Here is a 12,711-nt window from a genome sequence, read left to right as displayed (position 1 = left end):
TTTAAGTTAAAGTCACAACTGCGAGAGAAAGTATGTTGTAACTTTAGCCAGAAGTTCAGTACGGGTGACTCACGTAGTTGTTCTTTGTTCTTCTTCTTGCAAGGTAATGGTATCTCTTTTACATGTGGTATCCACCGCCAGAGAGTAACGGGTATCTCTTTATACAGATAGGATCACTCGCTAGGGATATCCACTGCCAGAGAGAAAGAATTTCGATTTTGCCGCGGTTTTTAAAATTGTGTCATCACTGTATCTGGTATCTGGTTTCACTGCTGTATCCAATACCATTACAGTGAAAGTTGAGACAATGGGTTCAGATTACCTGTGAGGTTGAGCAGGGAATCATGGGTTAAGGGCCTAGCAGCCCCTACACAATAAATTATTATGTTGTAATCACAAGATATTTAAGCTGGAATCACAAGATAACAATTGGTTGTTGTGTTGCTATAATCAGAAAAACATGTTTCGTAGTCTCTTCATCTCTTGACTTCAATATATGCCCAAGTTTATGGTGGTACTGTGTGTGTGTGTGTGTGTGTGTGTGTGTGTGTGTGTATGTGTGTTTCAAGTTTCAAGTTTATTTAGAGCCCAATATGACTGTTTACAGTCTCAAAGGGCTTTACAGGCCACAACAGTCAAAATCAAAACAGGACAGCACCCCCTGACTTAACCCTCATGGCGTACAAGAAAAAAACTCCCCAAATACCCAAAAGGGAAATGGGAAAATGGGAGAAATCTTGAGAAAGACCACAGAGAGAGGAGACCCCTCCTTGGCCAGACAGGTGTGCAATAGGTGCCGACCCAGTGGGCAGTTACAATTGCAAGTAAATTGGAGCATGAACAAAAGGGATGGCGATGCTGACATGAGGCTGACAGGGGGATGAAAGATGATAACACCAGGATGGATCAGTCCAGAAGGCAGGAGAAGTCAGGATCACTGGTATCTCAGGAGTAGCATGTGTGGTGAGTAGCATGTGTGGCTCGACAGAGAGAGGGAGAGAGAGAGAGAGAGAGAGAGAGAGAGAGAGAGAGAGAGAGAGAGAGAGAGAGAGAGAGAGAGAGAAAATATACATCGTGTGCCGAGTGCAGGCAGGGATTCCAGCAAGACTAGCTATTACAGCTTAGTTAAAAGGGAGAGAAGGGAGAGCTAGAAGGTGATTCAGACATGATGGTTTCAGCTTTGCTTTTTACAGACATTCTGTTACCCGCTTAATTCAAGATTTCTTATGTATTATATCTTTTTAGATATATTCATAGTGCATATTTTCAAAGAGAGTTCATCATATTTTCATACACTATGTTGTGGTTGGTGATTGTGAGCATCTGTACACATTTTCTAATTTAGGTAACTGTAGACTAGCATAAGGGTTGAGGCAACTGTTGTCCAGCTTTACAGAATGAGACATTTTTTGGAAAGATTTTGTTTCATAAATGGAATTTCATCATCCCAAGAAATACAGATGTAAATAGTGGCCTCACTGTACAATCTTATCAAAATTCTCAGTCTGTGGTGTTGGAACAGAAATAAATGCAAAGTATGTACAAGAAAGTCTCCTGATTTAACAGAAACAGGTGTCTGACTCCTTGTTAACTTAGAAGTTATTTTCAATAATCTCAGTTGAATATATATTATCAAGTTTCTGAAAAATATAAATGGGTTATATCACCAACTTCCATGTTTTGTGTATATTTTGTATGAAAAAAGACCTTATTGTGTACTTACCCAGCAAACATCTCGAATATTTTTACAATTTCACAAAATTACAAGTAAATGTGTGGCTAAATCTCATGAAACGTAAAAGTGGCTGTATAATTAGAAGATGTCACGTTTTGTAAAGAGGGCTGGATACATGTGCAGGTCAGTGTTACCTTTATTAAGAAACTTAAAACTTATAGAAAGTAAATTTCAGTTATCCGGCAGGAAAACCAACATGACGCAGAACAATCACCAAAACAATGACAGACAAAGAACCATAGAAAACCAAGTATATATACAGAGCTAAATGAGGCAAAACTAACTGAAAACAGGAGCAGTTAATAACTGAACTAAACAGGACTAATTCAAAAGATCAGAAAGTAACAACTTAATCAAAACAGGACTACACCAAAAACCAGGAGGTAAATGGAGACTCAAACCAACACTGACCACTAGAGGGAGAAAAACAGAGGAACAGAGAGTGAGGGGGACAGAGAACGGAGACATGACAGAGATGAGAAAGGGAGAAGGGATGACAGAGTTGAGAGAGGGAAACAGGCTGAGCTTTCAGCCCTATGATATATTTATACATCATGTTTCATATATTATGCTTTCATTTACTTTGCTCATCACTTGTCCTTCATGCAAATCCTCTCCCCATTCTCCCCATTTTAACAGTGTTTCTCTGTAAATGTCCCTTGAGCTGTGTAGAGAAGAAAACAGCACCTCCTCTCTGTACTTCTCTGACAAAAACCATGTGCCCCAGATCTGTGGTCTTGTTGGTTTTTGCCGCTGTGTTCAGTAAGTATAAACAGCTAAGAACTTGTGAAAATCAGTATTCTTCACTCTCAGTAACTTAATTGTTCTCTTCTATTTGTCTATAGATGTTCACTGCATTGAGCTGAACCAGCCTGATTCTATGGTTGTGAAGCCTGGTCAGTCCACGACTTTGTCCTTTAAGGTCTCTGGATATTCACTAACTGAATGCAGCTACTGTACAAACTACAACAGCCTGCAGGAAAAATGCTGGAATAGATTGGTTATATCTGTAGCAGTGGTAGCACGGGTTACAAATAGCGCTTTTCCACTAGGACGGTGCTGGTGCCCGTGCCCGTGCCCGTGCCCGTGCCCGTGCCGGTGCCGGTGCCGGTGCGGAGCCAGCCTTGGTGCCTTTTGAGAACCAGCGCGCATTTCCACAGGTTTCGGAACCGAACGCTACGCAGCGAAAGTTTGGGTAAATTCTGTGGGGAAAAAATAATGTTGGACAGAACGCATCTGCTTGCTTTTTACTTTTATGCTAGACTTCCACACAGCGAAACACCTCAAATTTTGCCCAAAAACTTTTCGCTGTGGGGCGAAATTCATGAAAATAGTAAGCCTGTCACCTAGCTCAAAAGTTTAAAAGAGTGTTCAAATGATAGTCTGCAGTGGTCTATTTGCACCAGCCAGAGCCGAGAGAGTGAGTGTTTTTTTCTACCATTCTGGGTCCGACTACATTCATGTAATAGACACAAATTATTGCCCATACATCTTTTAATCGTATACATATTTTCATGCTACATATAGCCTTTAGCCTACTGCTATCTTGGTCAGACTTTTGTTACTCCCGCCTCTCTAGAGAACGTCATGTAGCAAACACATCAAACGCTGAGCTGATTGGTTCTCGCGTGGTTTTTATTTGCATAGCCTCTGATGTCAGCGGTTCCAACTTTTAGGACCAGCAATTCTGTGGTGCCGTGCCGGTGCCAGCTTTTCGGCACCGGCACCAGTATTTTGTCAGTGGAAAAGTGCGGCCCCGGTGCTCGATTAGGCATTCGGCACCGGCACCGTGGCAGTGGAAAAGGGGTAAAAGACTCACTGACAAACAAGTTCAGGATCTCCTCACACACTGGATGTCATTAGATTTTATTTAACACTCTGTGACACACACAGTGAAGGGTCTTCCCCATCTCAACGCAACGTAGTGTAGCACTCTATCACTGTACTGTCAAGCAAAACCTACAGTACCACCATGGGCAGTTACAGAAAGAGCACAAAACGTTCAAAGAAGATTCATCAGACTTACCTGATGGATAAATTACACAAATACATTATAAATGTTATGGTTCCTCTGCACCAAATGCACATCATCATTTACACTTGTTCTCTTACAACTTACAAAACTGTCGATGCATCTTACCTGTGATTTTGTGTTAGTGAGAACTGTATTGTCTGGAGTTCCATAACATAAGCTTGATACATTTATCACTAAGTATTTGTGTAAAATTCATTTTAGACAACTCCTCTAAAGAACGAGCGCTGCAGCACAGTACACATAGTTTATTAATGAGGCCCTTTTAATGAGGCCTTCTTGATCTGTGTTGAACTTATAAAAACAATTGAGATTTTTCAATAATGAGACCTTTCAGTAAAATACAGGGAAAGACCCTGTAGATGCTGTGAGGTGTTCCTGGAAAGCATCATGGTCTATGAAATCACACTCTGTTCTCTTAATCTTAATACCATAAAGACGGCTGAGATTTGACACTCTCAGTCCGGTCATACCAGTGATTATGATGCAATAAGGTGGAGTTTATGCAAAACTGTGAGAATCTCCCTCACAGTTTCTCCATATCTCACACTGCAGTAGCACACAGAGGGAATTGTTGGCTTTAAACTGACTTCTCTAGAAACTGTTAATAAGGCCATGACTCTCTCAGAGCTCCTTCTATTAACTGTGTGTTTAACAGGTGACTCTTATTTCCTTTGGGTGCTGTCTAAGAACCACAAATCATCTCAAATGGTTGTGAATTTATCTTTTCAGTCTTTCCTTTTTCCTGTTCACAGGTGTGAAGGGACAGACACTGACTGAGTCTGAACCGGTGATCATTAAAGCTGGCGGATCTCATAAACTGACCTGTACAGCTTCTGGGTTTGACTTCAGTAACTCTGCTATGGCTTGGATCAGACAGGCTCCTGGAAAAGGTCTGGAATGGATTGCATTTCTAGAGACTGCCAGTTATAGCTTTGCTAACAGCTATTCCCAGTCTGTTGAGGGAAGATTCACCATCTCCAGAGATGACTCCAGCAGTAAGCTGTATTTACAGATGAACAGTCTGAAGAGTAAAGACACAGCTGTGTATTCCTGTGCCCGTAGAGACACAGTGAGAGAGGGGAGTCACAAAGTCGTACAGAAATCATTTCCTCATACCTTGCTAGTGTGAAATAAACTTTTTCTGTGGTAAAAAAATTGCCTATAACACTACAGCATGATAGTTCACTGATGTGGCATGTATTCATGTATTGATTAAATTAATATGTGGTATATATATCTATATATTCAGGAATTTTTATATCTATAATTTTTATATCTATATATACACATCTATATATTCAGGAATTTTTCTTATATGTTCAGGAATTACTTTTATATATTCAGCTTTATGCTTATATATTTCCTGTTTGGCCCCTCATAGCATGTGTGTGTGTGTGTGTGTGTGTGTGTGTATGTCTTTAAGTGAGAGAGAGAGAGAGAGAGAGAGAGAGAGCACAAACCACAGGCTGGCAGTTTCTTTAGTACTCACACGCTGACTCATTGGATATCTTATACACTGACTGACTGGACGTGTACAAGAAACTGAACAAGCCATTCGGGGATCTCAGCAATTTGAGATATAATATTCCTTGGAGATAAATGACAGAGTCCAAAGGGAAAAAATCCACAAATTGTGCGAATATAACATCTCTGTCCTAAAAGTGTAGCTGTTGGCCTACAGAGGGCAGTATCCATCCTTAAATGACACTGCATATTTTTGGTGATAATTACATTTTATGACCAGGGGGACAGAATTTAAACCACTTGAAACCTCTCATAGATATTAATCTGGCCTTCACTTGAGTAAATGAATGTAAGGGAGAGAAAAAGAACAACACCCCCCCTCCCAAAAAAAAACTGATATCCTCTCACTTTTTTGCATAGAAATAACAGGAATCAAAGTTCACAAATCCAAGGCTTTACATAATTCATATGACAATGTAAATTGATTCATTGGACTTATTTATTTATTTATTACAAGGAGAAAAAATGAGGAAAAAATTGGCAAAAATGCTTCATGTAATGAGACCCCTCTATGCAAACTGTCCCTTTTTCTGTCTCATGTGACCACTCTATTTAATCCTAACCAGCCTCTGAGCTGTACAGGACAGATTCTTCAAGCAGAGTTTCAAAACCAATCATGTTCTCTGCGTCTCTAGTGCTGCTACTGGCAGCCACATCCTGTGAGTTTTTTTAGTCCAGATGTGGGCAAATCCGGTCCTGGTGGGCCATGGTCCTGCTGTTTTTCTTGTCAACCAACTAAATACAGTCTCTGATTGGCTGAAGAGCATGCACGCCTGTTTTAAAGGTGAAAATTAACAGGTAACTAAGAGGTGAAAACAAAAACCGGCAGGACACTGGCCCTCCAGGACTGGATTTGCCCACCCCTGCTTTAGTCTAATAAGAACGATTAAAGCTGCATTATCTTGTTGTCCATTTTACTGACAGTTTAAAGTATTTGACTGAATGTCTCATGTCTTTGTAATAATTATTGAATCTCTTTCAGGTGTCCACTCTTATGAGCTGATTCAGCCTGACTTTCAGACTGTTCATCTAGGTCAGCAAGTGATCATCAGTGTCACAGCCTGCACCTTGCTTTGAACTTTTATTTTGAAATGTCCTGCGCTCCTGTTCCGTGTGTGTCTCCGCCTTTCACCTGATTCTGTTTATTCCATTTATTAACCTCATTTTACCCTTGTTAATTTGTACCAATCATGTTTGCCCTGTTTGTCTCCTCTTGTATTTAAGCCCTTGTGTTTGACCTGTCCCTTGTCTGTTGTTGTTAGTGTTTGGTTACACTCTGTTTGGCTGCACCTTTTTGTTACTGGTCTTTGTTCCTGTTTGCACCTGTTTATTTATCTACATTTTGTAAGTAAAGTCCTCCTTTTTTGTCACCACCATCATTGTGTCTTGCGCTTGGGTCCACCTCCACTGCATGCCTGATAATCAGCTGCAAGGTCTAATATTCAGTTACTGACGATGCTACAGCTTGGATTAGACAACCAGCAGGGAGAGGTCTCTGAGAAACAAGTTCAGTATCTCAAGAGACACCAGCAGTAACACAATGACATTACGAGGGAATAATCTACAGACTGAAGACACAGTTGTGTATTACTGTGTCAAATACACGCAGTGAACTAGCAGCTATCCAGTATAAAAACCTCTATGTAGGAGTTTGTTAAATGCATACTAATTAGCCACCATATATTTATAGCCATATTTACTATACTCCCCCAAAACTGTAGTCCTCATACTCACCAAAGAAAGAAAGAAAGAAAGCAAGTGTGGCTTATCAGAAATTAAATGAAATGCATCATTTTTTGTTGTAACGTATATTAATATGTCAAATATTTTTCACATATTGTGTTTTCAGAGTTCAACCATAAGAGTAAACATAGAAACTAGAGACACAGTTTTATATATTGCTTATAAACCACAACGGTATGAACTCTCACGATCAGCATGTCAGTGACCCATTAAACTTAAACAGACTTTTTTTTCTGTTATCTTTCCAGTTCTGTTGAGCCCATACTGTAAAATGTTGACAAGTAATCTTCAAATATTTATATGTACTAATTAGTCACCAGCAGTCAGACTAAAATCCCTCTCAACTAAGCTTCAGCAGTCTGTTTTGCAAAGCAAGAAGTAACATTTTTAGAATGCTGACACGATAGGAAGGAAGTACATCATTCATGCTGACAATTACATTTACGGTACACTGATAACATTGAGCTATCACAGTAATTAACAACACAACACAAAGACTACATGATCAATACACTTACACTTCTACTAGACACAACGGGAAACATAAACCGAACAATAACTAATTGGGGCTAAACGACAGTCCATGGCCCCAAGGCATGCTGGGAAACTCTGCCCATCTACCCCCAACATGCATCACAATATACCACTCTAATATGAGAGCATATGTCTTATCAAAACTCGTGATAATAATGAGGGCAACCGCTGAAGCAATATTACCAAAGCCTTAGCATATGAATCTGATAATTTGATATGAAAATTTAATATGCAGTAATCTGATATGCCAAATAAAACTTTTTGACTATTAAGATATGCTAACGGTTATTAAATGCTAGTAACTCATTAACAAATATCTGATGGTGCAGAGAGGTATAAATGGTGGCTGATGGAGAGGACAAAGTAACCTGAGTAACCAATGAGATTGGAGGCTCAACAGTGCAGATATAAATGTGGGATCACTATTTGGCAAGCAACAGGTGACTGTTGCGCTTTTTATCTAACATTTGTAACAGCTTATTGATCATTTTCAAAATGTTTACAATCTAATTAATAAACTAATTATAAACCATTCACAAACCCATGATAAGGGTAGACTTATTGTAAAGTGGTGCCATTTATTTATTTAAATGATTTCTGTAATAAGTGAACAGTTGTGATTGGTTATGTAAACTGTGCATTTAGAATTTGCAGCATTGGCATACACATGAATGACTAAATGCATTTTGTTCTGAAAGTGTTTTTATACCATTAAAACTGTGGTCCTGTCACGCTGGTGGTGAGGTGCAGGACCCAAGTGCAAAGACACAATGATGACGGTGAAAAAGGAGGACTTTACTAACAAACTGAAGATGAAGATACAAGTGCAAAAAAGGAACAAAACCAATAACAAAAGGGTGCAGCATGACAGTTGTGCAAACTAACACAAACAACGATAGACAACGGACAAGGCAAACACTAGGACTTAAATAGAGGGAGAACTAAACAGGGCAACACAGGATTGGTAGAAATTAACAAGGTTAATAATTAGACAAACAGGAACAGGTGAGGGGCAGAGACAGACACAGCAAGAGCACAAAGACATAGCAAACTAAAAGTCCAAAATGGCGGCGCAGGTTGTGACAGGTCCTCAAATCTCTGCCTTTTTCATCTTAATATTGTTAACTACTTTGGACTGTTCGTATTACCTGACTCTTTCTGAAGACTATTTGAAAAGTTTTGGGGTTTTTGTTTCAAATTACAGTACTCATTGTCATTTTTTAGGAAGATTTTAAACGAGTTGAACTCTGGACAGGACTTAACGTTTATAATCAGGTGTAGTTGGGATCTTTTTAATTTTGTGAGGATTGCTGAAATGACATGTGCAGGGATTACTAAGAGACCAATCAGCACCTTCTAGGTTTTCAGAGAGGTGGAGTCTAAAATCAAGGAGAACAGCGTGTGTGCAGTGAAAAAAATATATGACATTCAAAAGCCGGTGGTAATCCATTTAAGCTTTTTTATCTCTCACTTCAAGGTCACAGTGATTAAAAGGGGAAGGATGTGGGAGGAGCGTTGTAATTATGATACTGTAAGTCTCCCCCTTAGGACTCATACATTCAGCACAACAACAAAATATGGTCAGACAGTCATTTACTTATTTCTCTCTTTTCTCCACTCATTAAACTGTGTAATTACAAATGATTCTGTGAGACTCCCCCTGTGAACTGAAAAAAAAGAAAGAAAGAAAATGCACATTCACTGAATTCAACCCCAAAAAAACACATAAAATCCTTATGTCTAGTGACATGTCAAATGCAGTGCAGTTTATTCATAAATATTCTTTATCGCCATTGGTAATCAATACATTATGTTTATATTGTGTACCAGAATCGCACCCTTAAGGATCTGATATGGAACATGGATGTTACATTCAGTGATGTCACCTACTATGATCTTGCTTCATATTCCTGGGCACAATATGAAAAAAGACAACTAAATTCCCGCCCATAATAAATAATTCAGAGTCATTTTGTAAAATCAGAAAGTTACAAGTGAACATGTGACTAAAGTTTACCACGGAGCATGACTGATAGAGGATAAAAACAAAAAGGAAAAGAGAGAGAGAAAAAAAAAAAACATTGGTCAAGTATAAAGGATCAGATAAGACAGAATTTGTTTTTACCCATTTACAATGTGGATGGCAAAACTCTTAGGATAAGGGTAGTGGTGATTGAAACAGTTTGAGCTCACATTCTGGTAAAATTCAGATGCATTAAAAAGATTTTTTTTTTTTTTTCACTTCATGTGAAAACATTCCAAAAGGGCAAAAATTGAACAGACACCTTTATCAAATGCTCATTTTCTGAGCTCCAACTTATTCACACTTCTATGCATTTGTGTACTCTAAATAACACATGCTTTTCTACCTCTTCTCACATAAGAAATAACTAATTTTTACATTGTTTTTAGTACATGTGAACTCATTCAAGAGACAAAAAATACTAGTCACAATTGCTGTCACTGTCATGTTTAAACATCTTGAAGATAAACCATTCTACCCTTTATAATCACAAACTAGATCTGTTCATCTGAGTGAACCATTCTATCCTTTATAGTCACACACTAGACCTGTTAATGATACTGAGGATGGGGACTACTTTTCTTCTTCCTCTTCTTATTGCAAAATGAATGTAACAGACAGCTGAATTATCATAATCTAACCTTGAATAATGATAAATGTTCAGAGATTCCAAACTCTGATCACAATGTTTCTCATTGCATCTATTTAAGTCTCTGGAGGGTGGACTATGCAAAGTTATACTCTTCAGTCCTTTATAATCACGTCTCTTTTCATCTCTGTCTGTTTGTACAGCATTTACAGGAGCAGCTCCTGTCAACTCAGCCATGGAGTTGTTTGTTTTTGATCATCATGTTGATGTAAGACATCTCTAAACATTTAATTTCACTTTGATGTTTGGATTTGATGGATTTAGTAGCTACTGGATGGCTTGGATCAGACAGGCTCATGGAAAAGGACTGGAATGAGTTTCAACAATTCAGGATAACAGTGTTGGCCCATATTACACATATTACACCAGTGGTGTTCAGGGAAGTTTCACCATCTCCAGAGACAGTAGCAAGAATCAGCTCTATCTACAGATGAACAGTCTGAAGACTGAAGACACAGCTGTGTATTACTGTGCCAAAGACTCACAGTGAGAGAAAGGGAGGCAGTGCTGTACAAAAACCTGATGGAGTCACTTGCAAGAGTTAATCTTCAGTAAATTAATATGAAGTGGCAAAAACCTCAATGAATTGTAACGAAAAGTACAGAAATTTCTAAAGCTTATCTTAAATAGCTGGGCAATGTTTTTTAATATTAGTCCTGTTTTACAGAGTAAATTTGTATACTAAGGTAAGAATTTAATGGGGACAATTGTTTTGACACAAACATTTTAGGACCATGTGAAATCGAAAAGCTGGCTACAAATTAAAAACCTAGATCATGGTCAAAAAAAAAACAAAAAACGGCAAGCATCCAGACATCTAACAAAGAGCATTTATCAAGGAACCTAAGTTGTTACTGAATGTGGGCGTCTATCATAAAAACAAATGACCATAAAGCTGAATTTAAAGTTATAAAAGTCTCCATGTTTATTATTACAAGACTGGAATATAGAGTAGAGATATATTTTATATAAATATGTAAATGATCTGTGACATAAAATAAACATGATTGCATATATTAACATAGACAAGATCTGTTGGTTTACACACACACACGCACACACACACACACACACACACACACACACACACACACACACTCATAAATGTCTTCTTGTATTTTAGATTCTCACTTCTGTCCCTCTTCCCTTCCCTTCCTTTAATATTGCTCTTCAGATCCAAGTCCAATTCTGTGATTAACGGTCAAGCACTTTGGTTCCCTGTTTCCATGGATCGTTTTCCTGACCAGTCAGTCACTGATACCAATACACATTCTTAAAAATATTTAAAGAACCTGCTAATTCTACTTTACCAATGGGTGGCATAAAGGGAATTATAATATTAACATATGCGCTCAGTTCGACATGATTTGCTATCACTCTGTCCAAGTCAAACCTCTTCCTTTATAAACAATGTCTGTGTATTAATGAGCCAACAGCAGTCCCTGATCTCAGGAGAACAGACAGAAACAGTTTTTTTTTCACTTTTTCCTTAAATTTAGGTACTTAAAACATGCAATTAATTACAAGGAGGAAAAAAAATAGGAAGGTGCTGATGACAAGTATTCATGTGATGTAACCCCTATGTAAATTCTCCCTCTTTCTGCCTCATGTGACCAATTTCTATTTAAATCCTAAACAGCCTTTGAGCTCTACAGGAACCATTCTCAACTACTGACCAACCAATCATGTTCTCTGTCTCTCTAGTGCTGCTATTGGCAGCAACATCCTGTAAGTTTCTTTGATCTCAAAAGAGATTAAAGTTGCAATATTTTCTTGTCCATTTCATTATTGAGTATCTCATGTTTTTGTAATAATTATTGAATCTCTCACAGGTGTCCACTCTTACGAGCTGATTCAGCCTGACTTCCAGACTGTTCGTCCAGGTCAGCAAATGACCATCAACTGCAAGCCCTCATATTCAGTTACTAGTGAGTATACAGCTTGGATTCGACAACCAGCAGGAAAAGCTCTGGAGTTTATTGGATTTATCAGGAGTGATGGGAGCTTAAACTACAGAGAGTCTCTGAAAAACAAGTTCAGCATCTCAAGAGACATCAGCAGTAACACAATAACACTACGAGGTAACAATCTGCAGACTGAAGACACAGCTGTGTATTACTGTGCCAAGTAGCCACAGTGTTATAAATTATCTTCTGTCTTGTACAAAAACCTCAGTGTAGAATATATAACAGCTATAGTGTTACACCCCAGGTGTTATATGGCATCCAGGGTTATGGGTATGGGTATGGGTTACACACATTATGTCCATCTGGTAGAGGAGCTGTACAAAATATCAGTGTGACTTGAACTACCAGATACATGACCTGTGGTATTTACTACATCACTGTTAAGGACGGGAGAGCCCTATGGTATTAATATAGACTAGGAGTAGATAGGAGTTAGATAGGAGTTCTCCACTACAGATGCAGTCATGAGACAAATCAAGAATGCACAACTGGCATATGGAT

General features: G+C 38.5%; 2 gene segments (V, D, J or C); both read left to right on the top strand.

Moving 5' to 3' along the window:
* The first annotated feature begins 2,451 nt into the window (after positions 1 to 2,451).
* On the top strand, positions 2,452 to 4,899 carry LOC115819415 (immunoglobulin heavy variable 3-73-like). The segment is given in 2 exon segments: positions 2,452 to 2,497; positions 4,523 to 4,899. Coding segments are annotated over 2 exon segments (423 nt in total).
* Positions 4,900 to 5,910: 1,011 nt separating this feature from the next.
* LOC115818892 (Ig heavy chain V region 5A-like) lies at positions 5,911 to 12,374 on the top strand. The segment is given in 2 exon segments: positions 5,911 to 5,953; positions 12,076 to 12,374. Coding segments are annotated over 2 exon segments (342 nt in total).
* The last annotated feature ends 337 nt before the right edge of the window (positions 12,375 to 12,711 follow it).

Source organism: Chanos chanos, chromosome 8 (genome assembly GCF_902362185.1).
Source record: "Chanos chanos chromosome 8, fChaCha1.1, whole genome shotgun sequence".
NCBI lineage: Eukaryota > Metazoa > Chordata > Actinopteri > Gonorynchiformes > Chanidae > Chanos > Chanos chanos.
The sequence above is the reverse complement of the archived record's forward strand: the minus strand, read 5'-3'. Positions and strand labels throughout refer to the sequence as shown.